Genomic DNA, 18731 nt, shown 5'->3' on the forward strand with positions numbered 1-18731 from the left:
GTGTATATGTGCGGGATATGTGTGAGCAGTGTGTATGCATGTGTGGGTGTGGGAGTGGGTGTGTGTGTAAAAGGAGGTATGGGTGGGGGAGGGTGGGGGAGGTGTGTGTCAGTTTAAACTGGAACTATGTGTTCTAAGGCCAATTGTGAGAAAGAAAGGGGTGGGGCTCTGCACCCTGGAAACTTTCATCGTTTGGGATACCACAGATAACTGAGGGTGTCTGATGCCCTTTCCCCAACTGTCCTGGTCTCCTCAGGGTGCTGAGGTCAGCACCGCCCCAGGCACCAGCAGCCCAGTTCTAGCTCTTGTTTTTAACGCAGGCTGCTTTTGCCAGCAGCTGCATTTACAGTCTGGAATCAGGAAAGCAGAAAACAAACTGGCCTGCAAAGCCACTCCTGGGGCCATCATTTCTCCCAGAGGTAGGGGGACCTGGTGCTTAGTTAGTGTGGGGTGGGAGGCATTAGGAAGTGCAGGCAAGAACACCAAGGGCCTAATTTGCTTAAGGCAGTCACTGGGGTCCAAAGACAAAGGCAGGAGAGAGGTAGTGAAACCCTGTCTCTACTAAAAATACGAAAATTAGCTGGGTGTGGTGGCGCATGCCTGTAGTCCCAGCTACTCAGGAGGCTGAGGCAGGAGAATCGCTTGAACTCAGGAGGCAGAGGTTGCAGTGAGCCGAGATTGCGCCACTGCACTCCAGCTTGGTGACAGAGCGAGACTCTGTCTCAAAAAAACAACAACAACAACAGCAACAACAACAACAACAAAAACAGAAACAGGAAAAGAATAGAATAGGATAGGAACTGAGGAAGGCAGGAGTCCCTGGGAACCAGCCTGCCACATACAGGTGCACAGGCTGTGCACTGCATAACTACAAGGGAAACTATTCACACAGATTACTCTGGGATTGTATGATAGGTGGTGCCAACTGACAGGGAGGGAGGGAGGAAGGTAGCTTATGGTGATCCAGACCCAGGGCTATGGCGCGTGTCTTCATGTGGTCTATGGACCTCACAGGATGGCTGTGTGGTGCGTATCATTACCCCTTGTTACACATGGGGACACTGAAAATGTGACTTGTTGAGACACACACAGGTTCTAAAGCCCAGAACTCTGAACTCCTAGTACAGTGTCCTTGGAAACTGCAGAGGCTGGAGTCCTGTCTGGACCCACTGGTCAGGCTACACTGGCCTTGCAGGTGCAACTCCCCCACGGAGTTCACACTGGGAAGGGATGGCTTTCCCCTGCCTTCCCGGAGGAGTCCTGAGCTGCCTGAGTGAAACAGCAAATCCCCTTTAGGCTTAAACGCAGGGTGAACCCCAGATGAACCACTTGGGCTTGGGAATAGGTGGGTTAGGAGAAAGGGGGTGCTCCGGGAAACAAACCAAAGCAAGACAGAGAAACCACCCGTGCTGTCCCTCCACAGGGCCCTGAACAGGGAGCCAGGTGCTTACAGCGTGCGTGCTGGCTGGAAGGAGGGAGGCTCAGACATCCCTATTTTCCCAGGCCAGGGGTTCCAGCTCCTTATCACCTCCACCATACAGCCCAGAGATGGGGAGCCAGGAGATCAAGTCTTCCAAGACCCCCTTCCCAGGGGACACTGTGATGTCCCAGAATTCACAGGCCACCAATTACAGGAACTGCTAACACAGTTTCCCAAGTCCTTCCTGACTCAGCTGCTTCATTTCCCCTCTTCTTCCCAGGTCTCACCTCCTAAGCAAAGCAAGAGGTGGTGAGGAGGGAGGGCAGGGCTTTCCTCTCAGGATGTTCAGCCTCCCCACTCCCTCCCACCTGCTACAGGATGAGGACTCCAGGCTGTGTCTTCCCTGGAGGGCTGACTGGGGTTAACCTGGCCCTTGAGCAGGCTGCTGACATGGAGGGCCTCTCTCACTGTCTTCCCTTTCCACTCCCAGCCATGGCAGCTCACACACAACCATAGTGTAGCCTCAAAGAGCCGAGCCTGGCCCTGCACCACACACCTGCCCTCATCAGAAGAGAGCTGCTTTCTGCAGAGAGGACACCAAGGCAGCTCACAGGAGCACTGGACAGAAGCCCAGGTCTGGCACTAGTGGCCTGCACCTGGGCCAAGGGCCTGCACCACTTGGGCCTCGTCAATACACAACTGCAGGAGCACTGGCCTGTCACACCATGAGGCTGTGACCTCTCCTCTGAGGGGTCTGGGGTGAGCAGTGCTGGCCTGGGCAGGCTATGCTCTTGCAGAAAGAGCAAAGGTTTCTGGGCCCCACTATGGTGGCACAGACATGGGCAGGGCAGATCTGTGTCCCAGCCAGAGCCACAGAGCACAGAGAGTGAAGGCACCTGCAGAGAGTCACCTACCTAGGTCCCTTCAGGCAAGAGTTCTAGCTGCTTCCCAGAGATCCCCAGCAGTTCAAAGCCCTCCCTTACCCTAATAGGCTGACTTCTGAGTGCTGATGTGGCTCCAGCCCCAGCAACTAGCTCCAGTATTGGGGTGGGCGTGGCATCATCTGATTTTCTTGCCAGAGATACAACATACAGCACAGAGAGGGTAGGGGGCTATGCAGGACACTCAGCAAACTGTGGCAGGACAGGCTGGGGGTGGAGGCCCAGAGCAGTTGTTTTTAGCTTTTGACAGCATCTGCCTAGCATTTTAGAGTTAGAAAAAAGAAAACAGGCTGGGTACGGTGGTTCCCGCCTGTAATCCCAACACTTTGGGAGGCCAAGGTAGGTGGATTACGAGGTCAGGAGATCGAGACCATTCTGGGCAACATGGTAAAACCCCGTCTCTACTAAAAATACAAAAAATTAGCTGGGTGTGGTGGTGCACGCCTGTAATCTCAGCTACTCGGGAGGCTGAGGCAGGAGAATCGCTTGAACCCGGGGGGCAGAGGTTGCAGTGAGCTGAGATCGTGCCACTGCACTCCAGCCTGGCAACAGAGTGAGACTCTGTCTCAAAAAAAAAAAAAGAAAACAATGATGATGATGATGATAATCTATAATCCCTCATGGTTACTAGGTACTTGCTATGTGCCAACCAGAAAAGGCTTTTTATCTTAAGCATTTCTTTTCATCTTCAAACAACTCTGTAAGATGGATAGTACTATTCCCACCCCACCCGCCCCCACCGCCCCCCACACCATTTTTCAGATAAAGTAACTGAAATAAAGAAACCTGCTGAGGGTCACTGTGCTAGGAAGTGGCAGAGGCAGGCTTAGAATCCTGCCAGCCTGACTCCAGAGTTCTGTCTTCTAACCACCATACCAGGCAACCTCCTTTAATGAGCAATTATCCCGTATTTATCTGGAGTGAACAGTTTTTGAAGTGCTTTCACTACCTGGTTCCCTCCTCTTATGACTCAGAGCACTGATACCATTGAGCTGAATTTCTCTGTATGCATTTGGCTGCCCTGCAGAGCTGCAAGCTCCTCAGGAACTTAAGAAGCAAGCCAGGGTCAGGGCCATGGAAGGTGCCCCTTGTAGCATGAATAAACCCAATGAGGTGAGACTGATATTGATGTCTTCATTTTACAGATGAGAAGACTGAGGCCAGCTGTCTCCTGAGCTACGGTGGACCTGAATTCCTCTCCCGACCCCTGCCAACCCCGGCCTAGGACTGCCCCAGGTAAAATGATCCCACACAGCACAGGAGAAGTGCCGGCTCGCCAAGGGACAGCATGGCCCTGGGTGCTTCTCTTCTGGTATGTAAGAGACTGAACATGCCAGAACCATGGAGCCCACAGCCAACACCCCTCAGGCAGGTTGCTTACCCCGGCTGATCCTCTGCTTCTCCCCAGAGAGGATCCCTGGTGTGTCGATGACGCTGATGCTCTCCAGCACAGGGTTAGGTAGCTGGGCACACACGAACCTGCATGGGCAGAGGTAATCTGGGTGAGTACTTGCCCACCTTTCATGACCCAGCCGCATGACTCCAACCACCTGTCTTGTATCGCTCAGGTGAGCTGCAGGTGCATCCTGAAGGGTTTAGTTCACCATGGGCTTGCCCAGTTCAGGGCGTGGCTGACAGCTGACCCAGGGCTGAACCCCAGTCCTCTTGCCTCTCCCCACATCCAGTGTTAAGAGCGCCCTGAACCCAGGTGTGTTTGGTAAAATGCTGTGTGACCAGCAAGCAGGGCTACTCCATAGCGACATCCCGTCTTCATGTGTGATCAAAGCCTGGGTTTAATTCTCACGGCCCCAAGTCCTTAGTTTGTCCTTGGTCAGCTACCTCCTTGCCTTGAGTAACTCCACTTAGCTTGGCCCTCTCTAGGAACCTTAGCTTCTTTAGATAGCCAATGAGAAGACCCCCTGGCTCCTCTTCATATGAGCCCCTAGGGACTAGTGGGGCAGGAGGGACTTCAAGGGTCTGTCCCAAACCATCACTGCAGAATCAGGGTCTGGGGATCCTCCTTCTGATTTGATCCTCGTGGGCAAAGTGGCTGTGCTTCTCTGTTTATGTCCTCATTTGTAAATGGGGTATCATTCAACAGTAACTGAAGCCCTACTCCGTGCAAGATAACAGGCTGGGTGCTATGGCCAGAGGATCACAAGCCTGGCTGGCTTAAAATGCAGACTCCCAGGAGCCAGGCCAGAATCCCAGCCCCAGCCCCAGAAGTGGGTCTCACTCAGGATCTATGCTTTGAGGAAGCTCCCTGGATGATCGTGAGGCAGCCATGGTTCATGCTTGCCAACTCCTGCTGTCGGGGACACTAAGATGTCCAAACCTCGATCCCTGTCTCCAAGGAGCACAGCCTGGTGCAGGACAGGAGGCCTGTACACAGACAACCAGAAAACACAGTGCAATGGGACCAGCACCTGAGAGAAGTCAGATGAAGTGTTTGGAAGATTCAAGGCAGAGAGATGGCTTCCTGGAGGCAGAGGGAGGGCTTCCTGGAGGAGGAGGCACTGGAGCTGGCCTCGAAGAATGGGAACCACCCAAGAACATTTATTTGGGCATCTAAAGGCCAAACATCTCTATTAGGATAGCAGTCAAGTGTTATTCAAGAGAAGCGAGGGAAGGGGAGCAGACAAGGGGTGTGAAATAGGACCACTCAGCAGCATAGACAGGAACCTGGAAATCTAAGGTGCAGCACCTTGTGCGGACTGCAGTGAAGCCGGTGGCACATGCGAGAGGGCTCCCATCATCCCCTGTTGTCGTTTCAATGGACATGACTGGCAGACCCCCAGCCAACCTAAACATCCACTACTTCAGCTGCTGCATGCTCCTGGAGAAAATCTCAGAACCTCACGATTTCATAGGTGCCTGCAGTAAGCCACATTCTTTCATCATTCTTCTCTGGTGATGCATATTTTCTCCTCTTTCTCTCTTCAGTATCTTCCGCTGGGAATGTCCTCTTTTTTTTACACGGTTGGTGCCACTTCACTCATCATTTAATGTCAGGGTCAAATGCCAACTTTCCCACAAAGGCCTCGTCAGCCCTGCTCTTCCTCTTGACTGGGTTATCACTGGCTCTCTCCAAGCCTGTGTCCACTGGACTGGATCAGCCTTATATTCCCCCACAGAACAGAGCCCAAGGCCGCTAGGGGCCTGGTATCTGTTGGAATAAAACATGAATTCTATCCCTTAGCAAGGCACCTGGGAGGGAGGCAGGAGACACAGCCCCTCCTGTGGCTACATTTCTTTCCTTGTCAATGTCTGCTCTCCAGGCCAGACACCAGGTCACTCTGGAAATGCAGGATCTTGCCTGAGTCACCTTCATTTTATTCATTGAAATCACAGATTTAGAGAGAGATTCCTGACCCCTTAATAGTATTACCTTTTATGTGCATGTTATTTGTTTCACAACACCTTCCTATATATTTTCTGTATAATTTTTTTTGTAAAATATATGCACATGGTAAAAAACAAACAAACAAAAACAAAAAATAAAACAAAACAAAAAACCAAAATATGGTCCAGCAAGGCATAAAATGAAATAGGAAGGTGTTCCTCTTCTCCATCTTTCTGCCCTGCTCAATTCCTCTCCCTAAATGGAACCACTGTAGGCCAGTTATAGGCTCACACCTGTAAACCCAGCACTTTGGGAGGCCGAGGTGGGCGGATCACTTGAGGCCAGGAGTTCGTGACCAGCCTGGCCAACATGGTGAAACCCTGTCTCTACTAAAAATACAAAAATTAGCCAGGCGTGGTGGCACATGCCTGTAACCCCAGCTATTCAGGAGGCCGAGGCGGGAAAATTGCTTGAACCCAGGAGGCGGAGACTATAGTGAGCTGAGATGATGCCACTGCACTTCAGCCTGGGCGACAGAGCAAGACCTCATCTCAAAAAAAAAAAAAAAAAAAAAAAAAGGAACCACTGTAAAGAATTATATATTTTTTCCTTTCTCTCTCAGATTTTCTTCACACAACACACAACATTTGTAGGAATGGATTATTTACATTTTATCACTTTCTAGATGAAGATAATAATATTCAAAGAGGTGTCTTTACTCAAAGTAAACCACCCCCACCCAACCTCACCCACACCTCCTGGTTTCAATAAATTTAACAATGGAGTTAATGAGACTTGCTGGGTTTGATTAATGACATAAGGGCACTCAGCTCTCAGGAATGCACCCAGCATATGATGGCAATCACTTAAATTCTGTTATCATAATAGGCTATACGCTATTACATATAATACAATACACCATATCATTATAAGCACAATTATCCCAAAATGGCATTAACCACTAAACCTGTACTCCTCTCTTGTGATGAGCCCAGTTTCCTCTTGTCTCCCCCGGGCTTTTCCCTCCTCTCCCCTGGGGTCCAGCTCCTCCTCTCTGCCTTCAGATAGGACGATGCTCCTCAGCTGACTCACCAACACTGCAAACTCAATGTGTCCAAAATCAAATTCATCGCTTACCCCCTTGCTCAGATATCCCTGCTTCTGTTCAGGGACTCATTCTCCTGAATCATGCTCATCTCAACCCCTCCATTTATGCATTTTAGCATTTTGGGCATCCAGGACCTCCTCACTCAGTTCCAGGTATGAGAGACACCCCTGGACTCCAGGATGCCTGCCCGACTGCACCTTACCACCACGACCTCCTCATTCTTCCTAAACGGACCTCAGCTTCATTCCTGACATAAACCAAGCCCCATGCCTGGGCCTCTCTCTGCCAGGCCAAGTTCCTGAGATTTCTCAGCATGACCCTTCCTCTGCTCCCTACTCTGGGTGCACACCTTGGCCACTCACAATTCCACATTTCATTCATGTGGTCATCTCCCAGTCCCTGTCTCAGACTGTTATTGACTCCCTGCCACTACAAGAAAGGTCAGAGACAAGTTCCTAGGTTTATAAAAAATATTATTTGGGGCCGGGCATGGTGGCTCACGCCTGTAATCCCAGCCCTTTGGGATGCCGAAGCGGGTGGATCACCTGAGGTTGGGAGTTCGAGACCAGCCTGACCAACATGGAGAAACCCTGTCTCTACCAAAAAAAAAAACAAACACAAAATTAGTCGGGCGTGGTGGCGCATGCCTGTAATCCCAGCTACTTGGGAGGCTGAGGCAGGAGAATTGCTTGAACCAGGGAGGCAGAGGTTGCGATGAGCCAAGATCGCGCCACTGCACTCCAGCTTAGGCAACAAGAGTGAAACTCCGTCTCACCAAAAACAAAACAAAACAAAAAAAACCTATATATATATATTTGGGATAAGAGACATCGAGAATCCTTTGGGCAATGAGCCTCAACTTCTACAACTGAAAAATGGCCACAGCAGATGCCTATTCCATTCACTAAACAATTAAGTAATCAAATGAAACAAGACATGATAACACTATCACTAACTAACCTGTTGGTTACTATGTGCCAGGCACGAAGTGTTTTCTGTTCACTGTCGCACTTATTTCTCCTTTAACTCCTACTATCCTATTTTACAGATGGGAAAAATTAGAAACAAATAAGTTTTATAACTTGTTCAAGTTACAAAATACTTGTTCAAGTATTAGGCAGGATTTGAACCCAGGTCTATCTGAAGGCAAAGCCCGTATTCATTACGTCTACTCTAAACACCTCCAATTAGAAAAAGTAGTTTTAAAATTATTTTCAAAGTATTTACCATGCACATGTGAAACTGGATTTATAAGTGTAGTAAGTGTGAGCAGGGGATCAGCCTACATTCTGGTTAAACAGAATAATTAATGTGAAGGCCCAGATTAGTTTGCCAAGCATTCCTAGAGCTTTCTCCATTCACATCATCATGACGATCTTGGTATCTGCAAGGCTGAACTTGTCCCAGGGGAAGAGAGGTGACCTGTGCAAGGTCATTTAATTTAGTAGAAGAGTTAGTGCTCAAACCCAAGGCTTCCCTCTTAAGTCCAGGGTTCTTCCCACCAGGTAGAAACAATATCCGTGAACAGAAAAGAACCTTCGTCTGCCTCCTTCCAGTTGGATGCAAATCCCAGCCACTGCATGTTTAGGCAAATGCTGGGAACTATATGGAGCATCCTCCTCCGCTTTTACTAGGGGTAGGTGCAGGGTAGGGGAATGTGACCTAAGTCATTGTTGTATCCTTCCCTGCTCCCTGATAAGGAGGAATCAATGCAGCATTTGCAGCTGCTGCATCTCACAACTGACTCAGTTACACTCTCAGCAAGCAAGGGACAATCTAGGTATGGAAAGATTGACAGGAGACTCTAGGCACCAAGCCTCCCAAGACCCTGCCTACTGTTCTTTCACTCCCCATACTCCAAGAAGAAAAGAGAGCACCTGAAAGTGTTGTGTTCCCTCCATACTCACCTGTTCAAGAAGGCGTTGCCAAAGGCGTTGAGTTTCCTGAAGGGTTTCTTGGGATCCACCACCAGGGCGTTCCCAGGGATGATCCCCTCCATGTCCCCCTGCATCACCGCAATGAAGGAGTCTGTGGTGGGCTCGGGCCCAATCCTCATGCCTGGGAAATCCTGTTCCAGCAGGTACCTAGCAGGAAGGAACACAGTCCTAATGCAGGCGTTCTGCACAAAGATCAACACTGCATATCTACTACAAGGCAGACAACATGCGAGTCAGAGGGGAGGGCAGGGCCACAGCAGCAAGATCTCATGGCCGGGAGAAATGCCTGCTGGATAACAAGTCCAAAGAACTTTGTAGAGGAGGTGGAATTTCAGCTGAACTTAAAATATTCTGTTTTTTGTTCCTTATCTTTTTCCCTTTCTCAATCGGTTGGGGGCTGATGGGTGGGGGTAGAAGGAGCAAGGTTTGGGCTCAGAAACAAAGCATGGATTGAAATGATTCTTACACAGAGTATTACAGACTCCATAACTGAAGGTGACCTGCTGAAGTACCCACACAAAGGCATGGTTAGAACTAAACCTTCCATAGACTCTGCTGGCTTTTCATAGGTCTTTATTTAACCGGTTAGTTCTTTAATATAAAAATAGCTCATATATGATACAAAATACAAACAATATAAAAGGTACATTATGAAAAATGAATCTCTGGCCGTGCGCAGTGGCTCACGCCTATAATCCCGGCACTTTAGGAGGCCGAGGTGGGCAGATCACAAGGTCAGGAGTTCAAGACCAGCCTGGCCAACATGGTGAAACCCCATCTCTACTAAAAATACAAAAATTAGCTGGGCGTGGTGGCAGGTGCCTGTAATCCCAGCTACTAGGGATGCTGAGGCAGGAGAATCATGTGAACCCGGGAGGCAGAGATCGCAGTGAGCCAAGATCATACCATTGTACTATAGCCTGGCCAACAAGAGCAAAACTCTGTCTCAAAAAAAAAAAGAAAGAAAGAAAAATGAATCTCCATCCTATCCTACACCTCTAGTATCTGTATTTTGTATCCTGTATCCTACACCTCTAGTATCTGTATTTTGTATCCTGTATCCTTCCAGAAATGTCCCATGCACACAAGTACTATGTTATTAAGTGTTCACACAGATCTACACATTTATGATCTTATTTATTTATCTTGTTGAGATGGAGTGTCATTCTGTCGCCCAGGCTGGAGTGTAGTGGCGTGTTCTTAGCTCACTACAACCTCCACCTCCCGGGTTCAAGTGAGTCTCCTGCCTCAGCCTCCAGAGTAGCTAGAATTACAGGTGCCTGCCACCATGCCCGGCTAATTTTTTTGTATTTTTTGTAGAGACGGGGCTTCCCCATGTTGGCCAATCTGGTCTTGAGCTCCTGACCTCAGGTGATCTGCCTGCCTTGGCCTCTCAAAGTGCTGGGATTACAGGTGTGAGCCACTGTGCCTGACCTGATTTTATTTATTTATTTATTTATTTATTTATTTTTTGAGATGGAGTTTCACTCTTGTTGCCCAGGCTAGAGTGCAATGGCGTGATCTCAGCTCACTGCAACCTCCGCCTCCCAGGTTCAAGTGATTCTTCTGCCTCAGCCTCCCAAGTAGCTGGGATTACAGGCGGCTGCCACCACGTCCGGCTAATTTTTTGTATTTTTAGTAGATACGGGGTTTCACCAGTTGGCCAGGCTGGTCTCTAACTCCTGACCTCAGGTGATCCACCTGCCTCGGCCTATCCCAAAATGCTGGGATTACAGGCATGAGCCACCACGCCCAGCCACCTGATCTTATTTTTAAGCATAGAAGCAACCTGCACACCTTTCATTGTATCTTTCTTGTCATTATCCATTTAATTCCAACTTTCAAAGAAGAGACTACATTCAAAATGCCTTGTATAGTACCCGGCAAAACAGATGTGTTCAACAAATGAGTCCTACCTTGTGCCCTTGGGTATTAGGCAATTTCATTACAAATGTAATAGTATATGGTGGGATTCCCAGATAGAGATTTTAACTGTGCTATGTTTTTAAATATGTGTTCAGTTTTTTACCTGCACTACCTAAATAGGTGTCAAAAAGTTACCTTTTATCTGTCAATGCCTTCCTTCTGTACCCAACACCCACACACACACACCTCCCCACAACGTGTGCATGCTTTGTAACCATGAAGGATGTCGTAATGTGCACAGGCAGGAATGTACAGATCTTGTGATGATTACATGGATATTATCAATGCACGTGTTTCTTTTTATGCTTAATATGTTTAGGACATAGCAGGACAGATCTATTCTATTCCTCCTAATGACAACGTAGAATTCCATTATATGGCTTATTACTGGCTAATTTAATGGCCACATTGCTGGCCATCTACAATTTTACGAATAACTTTGAACTATTTCAGTTCTTCCTAGATGGAAGACAAATGGCAGTAGGGGAGTTTACACATTATCCCAACCAGAGAGGCGAAGAAGAGGAAGGGAGTTGGTTTATTTTTATGGAATGGTTTTTAAAATGTTTTCTTTCTGTCCTTTAGTGTGGGCCAGAGGTCCAAGATCTGGTCCTGTTCACTCACTGTGCAGCCTCAGGCAGGCCCCCTCCCCTCTCTGGGCCCATCCTCTGTTCCCTTAAGAGGTTAGACAATGTGATAGCTCAGGTGCCTCCTGTTCTAAAAGTCTGTTCCCTGATCTGCTGCCTGAGGGATGCATTTCTGGGTGGTGCCCATCTGTGTCATTCACACCCACGTGGCTCTGCCCCTCGTTGGTGGCCAGTCCTGAAGGGACAGGGGGATGGTGAGCGGACTGTTCCTCTGAGCTTCTGGCTATGGCCTGGGAAGGCAGGTGACTCTCTGCTCTTCTCTGGGCCTGGGCGGTGAGAGCCCAAAGTCCCCTGCCCCCCTCCATGGTCCTCTTTAGAAGCCAAGAGCAGAGGCACACGGTGAGACAGGGAGTGCGAATGCCTTTAAGAACCAGAATCTACAAAGAACTCAAACAAACTTACAAGAAAAAACAAACAACTCCATCAAAAAGTGGGCGAAGGATATGAACAGACACTTCTCAAAAGAAGACATTTATGCAGCCAACAGACACATGAAAAAATGCTCATCATCACTGGCCATCAGAGAAATGCAAATCAAAACCACAATGAGATACCATCTCACACCAGTTAGAATGGTGATCATTAAAAAGTCAGGAAACAACAGGTGCTGGAGAGGATGTGGAGAAATAGGAACACTTTTACACTGTTGGTGGGACTGTAAACTAGTTCAACCCTTGTGGAAGTCAGTGTGGTGATTCCTCAGGGATCTAGAACTAGAAATACCTTTGACCCAGCCATCCCATTACTGGGTATATACCCAAAGGATTATAAATCATGCTGCTATAAAGACACATGCACACGTATGTTTATTGCAGCACTATTCCCAATAGCAAAGACTTGGAACCAACCCAAATGTCCATCAATGATAGACTGGATTCAGAAAATGTGGCATATATACACCATGGAATACTATGCAGCCATAAAAAAGGATGAGTTCACGTCCTTTGTAGGGACATGGATGGATGAAGCTGGAAACCATCATTCTCAGTGAACTATCGCAAGGACAAAAAACCAAACACCTCATGTTCTCACTCATAGGTGGGAAATGAACAATGAGAACACTTGGACACAGGAAGGGGAACATCACACACCGGGGCCTGATGTGGGGTGGGGGGAGGTGGGAGGGATAGCATTAGGAGATATACCTATGTAAATGATGAGTTAATGGGTGCAGCACACCAACATGGCACATGTATACATATGTAACAAACCTGCACGTTGAGCACATGTACCCTAGAACTTAAAGTAAAAAAAAAAAAAAAAAAAAGAACCAGCCAGCCCTCCAGGAGCTCAGAACAACTTTGAGGCAAGCAGCATGAGGCCGGGCTGAAGAAAGGAGCTCAGAACTACCTTGGGTTGGGACCAGCCAGAGGAGAGCCCTGGGGCATCCTCCAAGGCCTTGACGGACAGGAGCTAAGAGATGTTGCCCAACAAATGCAGGCCTTTGGGGTGGGCTCTCCCCAAGTGCTGAGAATCCCCCTCTTGCTTTAAGCCTTGGGGGCCTGTAGTCATGTGCAGAGGGAAGAGCCAGGAGGCCCTCAGGAAAAGAGATGTTAAAACAGAGACTGTTAAGTTGAGAAATAAACTTGGAGATCTGGCTGGCTGGTCAGTGGTCCTCAGCCTGCTGCACATCCCAGCCCACTGTAAGGCTTTAGCTCTTGGTGTCTGGGCCCCACTCCCCAGAGGTCCTCACTGCTCTATCAGGAATAGGGCCCTGGACAGTGCTACTTCTCCAAGCTACCCAGCTCATTCTAGGTCCAGCCAGTGTTGGTAACCTGCTCTGGACCCAGCCTTTCATTTGACTGAAATAACTGCTGACATTCCATAGCCTTTCCACGTGTCACACATTATGCTAAATATTTTCACAACAGTATCTCCTTTGGTTCTCACAGCAGCCCTATAGATAGGCAGGCATCGAGGAAACTGAGGATTAGAAGTGTTACATGGCATCTCAAAGTTAAACAGCTAGTAACAGAGCAGGAATCCACACCCACATCAGTCTGACCAAATCCTTCATTCTGTAACTGTCTTCTACCCTGAGGAAATCACTGCCCAGCAAGCTGATAAGGCCCCACAGGCTGACAGAGCAGAGCTAGTACCAGACGCCACATCTCCAGGGCCCATGCCCTAGCTGTCTGCCCATCCTGTGACTCCCTAAGGTGGGCCAGCGCAGGTGGACTGCAGCAGCAGGCCTGGTCTGCACAGAGGGGTGGTGGCCAGGGAGGCTCGCCAGGGCTTCCTCCCACTCATCAACATCCCATTTGTGCCTTTGAGCAGCGTTCTGAGCTGTGAACTTACTCTGCGTTTCCATGGTAGTTAAAGTCAGGTTGCTATAGTCTCTGTCCCCAAGGGGGAGCCTCGGCAGCCAACCCTGGAGGAAGCTGCTGATCTGCTGAGAGTTGGAGCCCTCCTGTCCAAAGGCCACTCGCCACACAGGGCACAGATGGGTTTCAGGTTGTCTTGGGAAGCCCCTCATCCCTCCAGATCCCAGTTCAATAATCAGAGTTCAAGGGCAGGATTTCCTCTGGCCAGAGGATCACTTTGAAAGCTGGCACCGAGGTTGTGATGAGAGTGAATCCTAACAGCTATACCCTTGGCTAGCACTTCCTGCCTTCTCAGAATATCTTCTCCTTCAGGGCCTCCTGGGAGAAGCTGGGAATCTCAGTGGCCTGGGGCCAGCCAACCTGCTTTCTCTAACCTTGAGGGCTATGCTCTTCAAGGGGTACTTAACTCAGAGAACCTCAGTACCTCCCTTCATAACATGGTGGGTAATCGTTCAGACTGAGTACCTGCGATGTGCCAGATGTTGTTCTAAACTTTCCATGGATTATCTCATTTCACCTTCCCACATACTATGATGTCAGCACTATGCTCTTCCTCATCAAATGGACCTAATAAGAAAACCTATCTCACAGGGTGTTCTGGGGATTACATTCATTGCAGAAGTTAAGCATTTAACCAGTACCTTAAATTACCTAGATTATCATTCCATTTGAAGGAGGAGGAGATAAACGTTAAACGATGTGCCCCAGGTGATGCACTCAGTAAATAGTAACAGGGCCAGGATTTGAACCTGGCACTTGGATTTGAGTTCATGCTCCTAACCACTATACTCACTCTCCTTTCCTGCCTTGACTAGGAAATGCAGCCATCTTTAGGGACAGGCCAAAAGGGTTGAGCTCCCTTTTAGAACAATGAATGGGACAAGAAGGCCATAAAGAAACATGGTTTGGCAGGAGGCAGGCAGGGCCAGGCCTTGGAGGAGAGGTGAGGCTTTGAGGCCCCCAAACGCAGGAGTGTACTCATCTCTGTAAATAGCAGCTGTGGGGTTCTCTGCTTGGCCTCAGTGACTGGGGTGTGGCATCCCAAAGCTGCTGCTATCATACGATCAGAGCAGGTCCCTGGCTCCATGGGCTCTAAAAGGACACTTTTGGATTTAAAAACAGTTGGGCAAGATTACCCTTCATGAGAAAGATTCCACTCTGATTGGGAAACCCCATCTATCTTTGCCTGCCCGGGCACCTGACCTAGTGAGTGTGTGGATGAGAAGCCCTAAGCAGGGCTCTGCAAGGGAGCAGCAACAGTGGATTGCGGGAAGTAGGGATCATCAAAGGCTCCAGGGACAGCTGAAATAGAGAGGGCTGAAAAGAGCCATTCTGAGGCAGCCTCAAAAATGCCCAGAATGAACAGGGCCAAACAGCAGCGATGAAGGATCATTCTCACACAGGCGTCTCAAATTCTACCCCTGAGAGGGACGTGGTGTTCTCAGCAGATGAGTGAAGGCTTCCCAGCCTAGCAGGGTGGCTTCTGGGGAAGTTACAGGGCTGCAGCCCGAGGTGGTCAGGCAAGGGCCTAGGGTTTGTCCTGCTAAACCCACATGACCCAAAACTTGCTGACCACACATGGGTCTGGGAAAACACTGAGTCTAATGAGGCCACCAGCAAGTCCAGGCAGCACAGTCGGGTGGGGTAAATTCTCAGGGGCATTTGGGTATGGCTTACAGCAGCGGGTGCCCCTGTAACAAAGCCACCACTGTGTCCAGAAAGGAAAAATCTATTGAGGAATCTCATGCACTGATTCTTTATGGGAAGCGATACAGATTGCCTCTGTTGCCAGGAGAAAACATTCCCACAGCGGTGTGAAAAAAGAAAAGTTAATTCAGGCCAGGGTGGGAACAGTGGAGACGGGGATGCAGGAGAATGAGGGGAGACAGGACAGACTGAGTCCAGGATGATAATACTCGCCCTGTCGGCCTCATGGGGTTTGAGGGAGACTAACGCATCCCACAGACACAAGCGAGGAAGTGGATGGGAGACTCTCCACGGCCAAGTTGAGGCATGAGTCAGCTCCGTGTTCCCTGAAGCAGCTATAATTGGCCCTGTCGAAAGCACCCTCAGCCATGTGATGAAGGGATTCCAGCACGAAGGAGAATCTGGTGGCCAGACAGTCCAGCCTCCTTGCGACAGGCCAGCCTGCCCAGGGCACTACCTGGCACCATCCCCAGAGCTCAGCAACGTGCCCCTTCTCCAGCCCTCCCCTTCATGCTGGAGAAGGGCCTTCCTGCACCTTCCTGAGAGCCTGCCTCTAAGTCTCATGTTAGAGAGTCAGCTCAAGAGAGGAGAGGAAATGACAAAGCCCCATGCACGGTGCCTGGAGCACAGCTGGTGCTAAACTGGTTCTGCCTCCCCCACCTCCGAATCCGGTCAGTAATGCTGTGAGGCAGTTATTACTATTCGCATCTTATGGATAAGGAAACTGCGGGTCAGAAAGGGGAGGTGGCCTGACCTCTGTCAGACCTTCCTAACCAGGTCTCTGGGCAGGAAGTGGTGGAGCTGGATTCTGCTGACTTGGACTGTGTTCCACGGCCTTCGTCCCACTGTCAATGGGAATGGGAGGGAGACCTTTCCCCAAAGGTCTTTCTCCTCCCAGTAAATGTTTTTCCTGATGACTGCCAGGCACCTGACTTTCAAGGCAGCCCCTAATCCAGGCCAAGGCACGCAGACACAGTTCCTCTGGCCTAAGGCCTTCTGCTTCCTTGTGTAACACTTAGGCCTTGTAAGAAGCAGGTGGATTTTCACCCAGGCCCCTTTAGAGACCCAGCAGATCAGAACCCTGACAGACAAAGGACATCCCCTGGCCTTGGTGGGTGGACAGGGCTGAAGGTGGTGCAGGGGCTGTGCCTGCCAGGACGGACTTTGCAGTGAGTGGGTCTACTGGGGTGGTGGCCCTCTCACTCTATCCCATTGGCTTTCTGGAGAACCATGTTTCCTGGCTCAGTGGCGCTGTAATGCCTGGGGTGGGGATGTCAGGGTGGTGATGAGAGCTGGTACAGCCACAGAAAATGCCAAGGCACCTTTGGGGTGGGAGGTTGTGGAGTCTCCTGAAGTGGGAGAAGCTGAAAGGGCCAGCTCAGTAGCCCTCACGATGGACTCCCATCCTAGCAGCCCCACCAAGTGCTCACGCCTCAGAGTCCAAGTCACACGATAGAAGGTCCGTGCAACCCTCCAGACCAGCCCAGCCTCCCTAAGAAGCCCGGGGTAGCTTAGCTCTGCAGCCCCAGGCCCCACAGCCAACCCACTAGAGCCTCTCTCTCAGCTCTGCCAAGGCTTAGGGAGGCCTCCCTCGTGGCCCATGGAAGTACTCAGGCCTTCCTCAGCCCCTGAAGCAGCCAGCTACTCACCTCCACTACCTGCAGAATAAGGGGCCACAGAAGTAGGCAGCAAGAAGGAGTGACCAGGGGCCAGATGGTCTAAGGAAGGAGGGATTCAAGGCTGCATGCCGGGCAGAGAAATAGCAAAGGGAGAAGAATAGCAGAGGCAGGAGGAAAGGCTGCCAGGGCCAGAGGGACACAGAGCTACTGTACTCCAAAGAGGCAGCCTGTGTTGGAGAGGGCAGCTGCCAAGCCAATTTACTGTTTATTTTATTACTCTGTGTTGCCGGGCCTTAGGCCAGGGAAGTTATTTCAGGCAGACATCATAGCACATTAATTAGTTATTAGAAGAATGTCCTTTTCTGTGTGTTCTTCCTCAGACAAGAAATAGACCCCATGGCAAGCACATATTACTGAAAGCGGATGGACCCTCAGGGGCAAAACGCCAAGAACTGGGGGAATGAAGAGGCAAGTCTTTGTTTCCGAGGAAAAGGCCCCTCACAGGTTCAGGCCTGGGATGGAGACAAGAATCAAGGCGAGAAGCAGGGATGGGAGAAGGGAGAGGAGGAGGCCTTCTGAGACCTAGGCATGGACGCACTTATCCACTCCAGAGCAGCCTTACTTGCGTTGGGGAAGGGATGCAGTGTCAACTCACCCTCTCGGAAAACAACTGCAAAATATGACTCTTAATACAAAAATTTTAAAGTTAAAAAATATTTTAAACAAAACTCTGCCCAACCTTTGGCCTAGCAATTCCACTTCTGGGAATCTCAAAAAAAAAAAAAAACAAAAAAAAAACCACACACACAATATAGGAAAAAATATTATACACAGAGATATTCAGAATTATTCTACAATAACAAAAAATTAGAAATAGCCTAAAACATCCAAGATAAGTAGATTAAGTAAATGAAGAATCGTATATACACACAATGAAATAGTATGCAGCTGTTAAAAACAATGCTATTCATTAGTTATTATTCATTAGTTAAATGAATAATTGTATATACAAATAGGGAAATAGTATGCAGTTGTTAAAAATAATGCTGACAAATAATGCTGATAAGATAGGAAATGTTCATGCTATAAGTAAGAAAAACTGGCCAGAAGCAGTGGCTCACGTCTGTAATCCCCAGCACTTTGGGAGGCTGAGGTGGGTGGATCCCCTAAGGTCAGGAGTTCAAGACCAGTCTGCCTAACATGGCGAAACCCCATCTCTACTTAAAATACAAAAATTAGCCAGGCGTGGTTGTGGGTGCCTGTAACCCCCGCTACTTGGGAGGCTGAGGCAGGAGAATTACTTGAACACAGGAGGTGGAGATTGCAGTGAGCCGAGATTGTGCCATTGTACTCCAGCCTGGGTGACACAGTGAGACTCCATCTCAAAAACAAAAACAAAAATAAACAACCCAGCATACAAAATTATATGTACAGCATGATCTCAACTGTGCTATAAAATAGCTACAAATACTGGAAATATACTTTATATATAAATTATATGCTTTATATATAAATATGTTTTATATGTAAATTAAAATAGCTTCTCCTAAGTCATGGGATTACAGGTGACTTTTTTTATTCTTTAAATGTATTCTTTTCTATACTTTCCAATTAAAAACAACTGTTTATTGGATTTTATGAGAAAGAAGAAAAGTACATGATTTGGTTCTGGAGGGTTCCCTGTGGTACGACCCCTCCTACAGCGCTGGCTGACACTCCCTCAAGGGGAGACAGCTTTTGACGCATGAGCTAAATTCAG

The 18731-nt window shown here is 48.9% G+C and overlaps 1 protein-coding gene across 1 annotated transcript in view; it reads right to left on the reverse strand.

The window, feature by feature from the left end:
• Nucleotides 1-18731, reverse strand: part of EHD3 (EH domain containing 3) — a 36840-nt gene that overhangs the window by 15156 nt on the left and 2953 nt on the right. The window contains exons 2-3 of the mRNA XM_054475454.2: nt 8720-8896; nt 3743-3840 (exon numbers count right to left, since the gene is read on the reverse strand). Of these exons, the coding sequence (XP_054331429.1) occupies nt 3743-3840; nt 8720-8896 (275 nt within the window). The remainder of the gene's footprint in view (nt 1-3742; nt 3841-8719; nt 8897-18731) is intronic.

Source organism: Pongo pygmaeus, chromosome 12 (genome assembly GCF_028885625.2).
Source record: "Pongo pygmaeus isolate AG05252 chromosome 12, NHGRI_mPonPyg2-v2.0_pri, whole genome shotgun sequence".
NCBI lineage: Eukaryota > Metazoa > Chordata > Mammalia > Primates > Hominidae > Pongo > Pongo pygmaeus.